This window comes from Montipora foliosa, chromosome 6, assembly GCF_036669935.1.
Source record: "Montipora foliosa isolate CH-2021 chromosome 6, ASM3666993v2, whole genome shotgun sequence".
Lineage (NCBI taxonomy): Eukaryota > Metazoa > Cnidaria > Anthozoa > Scleractinia > Acroporidae > Montipora > Montipora foliosa.
This window is the reverse complement of record NC_090874.1, coordinates 55,892,883-55,894,762: the sequence shown is the minus strand read 5'-3', so window position 1 is coordinate 55,894,762 and position 1,880 is coordinate 55,892,883. Positions and strand designations below refer to the sequence as shown.

Genomic DNA, 1,880 nt, shown 5'->3' with positions numbered 1-1,880 from the left:
CGAATTCGAGTTCGAGTTCGAGTTCGAGTTGGACTTCGAGTTGGACTTCGAGTTGGACTTCGAGTTGGACTTCGAGTTGCGCTTCGAGTTAATAATTACCAGATGTCGTTCTCCCTGGAAATACTATTGCGCTTTTTGCTGATGATTGTAAAATTTCGAGAGTCATTGATGATGCTAGTGATCAATTTTGTTTTCAGCGGGACTTGGATAATCTTCATCAGTGGAGTATTCGCAATGCCATGGTTTTTAATGTCAAAAAGTGCAAAGTTATGAGATTAACAAAGAAAAGGCAACCTTTACTCTCTAATTATTCCTTGGATAATTCTCCTTTGGAAGAAGTTAAAGAATTCAAAGACTTGGGAGTTACAACTACTGATAATTTTAACTGGAACTCGCACATTGATATTATTGTGTCGAAAGCAAATAGAATGTTAGGGTTAATTAAAAGGACGTGTAGAGGTCTGGACGATACTAAGACTCTGAGAACTCTCTACTGCGCATTGGTCCGATCGAATGTTGAATACTGCTCTGTGGTATGGTCACCCTATACCAAAAAAAACATAGAAAAAGTTGAAAAAGTACAAAGAGGAGCAACCAAGTTCATTTTGAAGACTGAGGACAATTATGAGACCCGTTTAAAGAAGCTAAATTTGATGTCACTTAAAAACAGGAGAATTCTAGCTGATGTTACTTTTTTATGTAAAGCTCTCAATGGAATAAGCAATGTCAATATTGATTCTTACATTGATTTTTATTCTGATGCTGACCGTTATTCATTTAGGAAATACGATGATTTGTCTCTTAAAAAGAAATATGCAAGAACAAACCCACTCAAATATAGTTTTTTTCATAGGATAGTTGACTCCTGGAATCTTCTGCCCTACGATATTCGTAAGGCAGTAATTTTAAAATATTTTTAAGCGGGGAGTTAAGAAGTTTTTATTGGACAATACATTAAATTAGTTATCCATTGTTGAATTATTGATTTTATTTTGATTTTACTACTGTATTTTCGTATTTTGTATTAGTATATATTCATTGGTGATCTGTTCTTTTTTATGGGGTCCTGGACTCCTTTACGGATTATCCATATGGCTATTAATATTTACTTATTAGCATGTGTTACCTTTAATGCCATTAAATTGTAAAAATAAAAATAAATAAATAAAAATAATTAAAACCCAAGTATATAACTGATAATAATGTATAATTATTATTTATTATTAATGTTAATAAGCAAAGAGATGTATAAGCTGGGCGAAGAACAGGAATTCGGGGCAATATTGGGGTTTTTCTTTTTTTTTTTTTCATGTGGTTTAAGTAATAAAATTGCTGACACATTAAAATATAGAGCAGGGATATAGGTTTTCAACAATGTGTGGTACCTTTTGTCACTGCGAATGAATAATAACAAATTGTCCATATTTGGGGTCGTGGCCCATATATTTACTAATAGACGATTTCATATTATTCAGAATTAAAAATAATTTTAATTACCTCGCTACATTTCATTTCGCTCTACAAGACAATCATAGGCACTTGCAAAGTAAAAACGCAACGAAAGTGAACTACGATTGACATTTAAAACGAGCTGTCTTCTCACAGTCAGTTTCTAAAACATTTGTTTTGGACAAAACATCAACTTTCAAAAGAACAAATTGTTTATTTCTCTACAAACTGATCTGTCACTGTAATCTAAACTGTAATCTGCTAAGTAGACAATAGTTGCCGGTTTTTTCTACTTATAACCGAGGAAACTATAGGGGAAGTGAACCTCACTTTTTAACCGTAACTTTCATGTTGATTATTTTTTTGGGCGAGATCTGGAAAAGGTTTTGAAAGGTCCTTTCGCAGCAAAATTGGAAAACAGGTAACTGTCT

At 33.0% G+C, this 1,880-nt stretch overlaps 1 protein-coding gene across 1 annotated transcript; it reads left to right on the top strand.

Annotated features, from left to right (window-relative positions):
- The first annotated feature begins 214 nt into the window (after positions 1-214).
- Positions 215-920, top strand: LOC138005798 (uncharacterized). The gene has a single exon (XM_068851977.1). The coding sequence runs from the start codon at positions 240-242 to the stop codon at positions 918-920; it is 681 nt and encodes a 226-aa protein (XP_068708078.1). The 5' UTR covers positions 215-239.
- Positions 921-1,880: the final 960 nt, after the last annotated feature.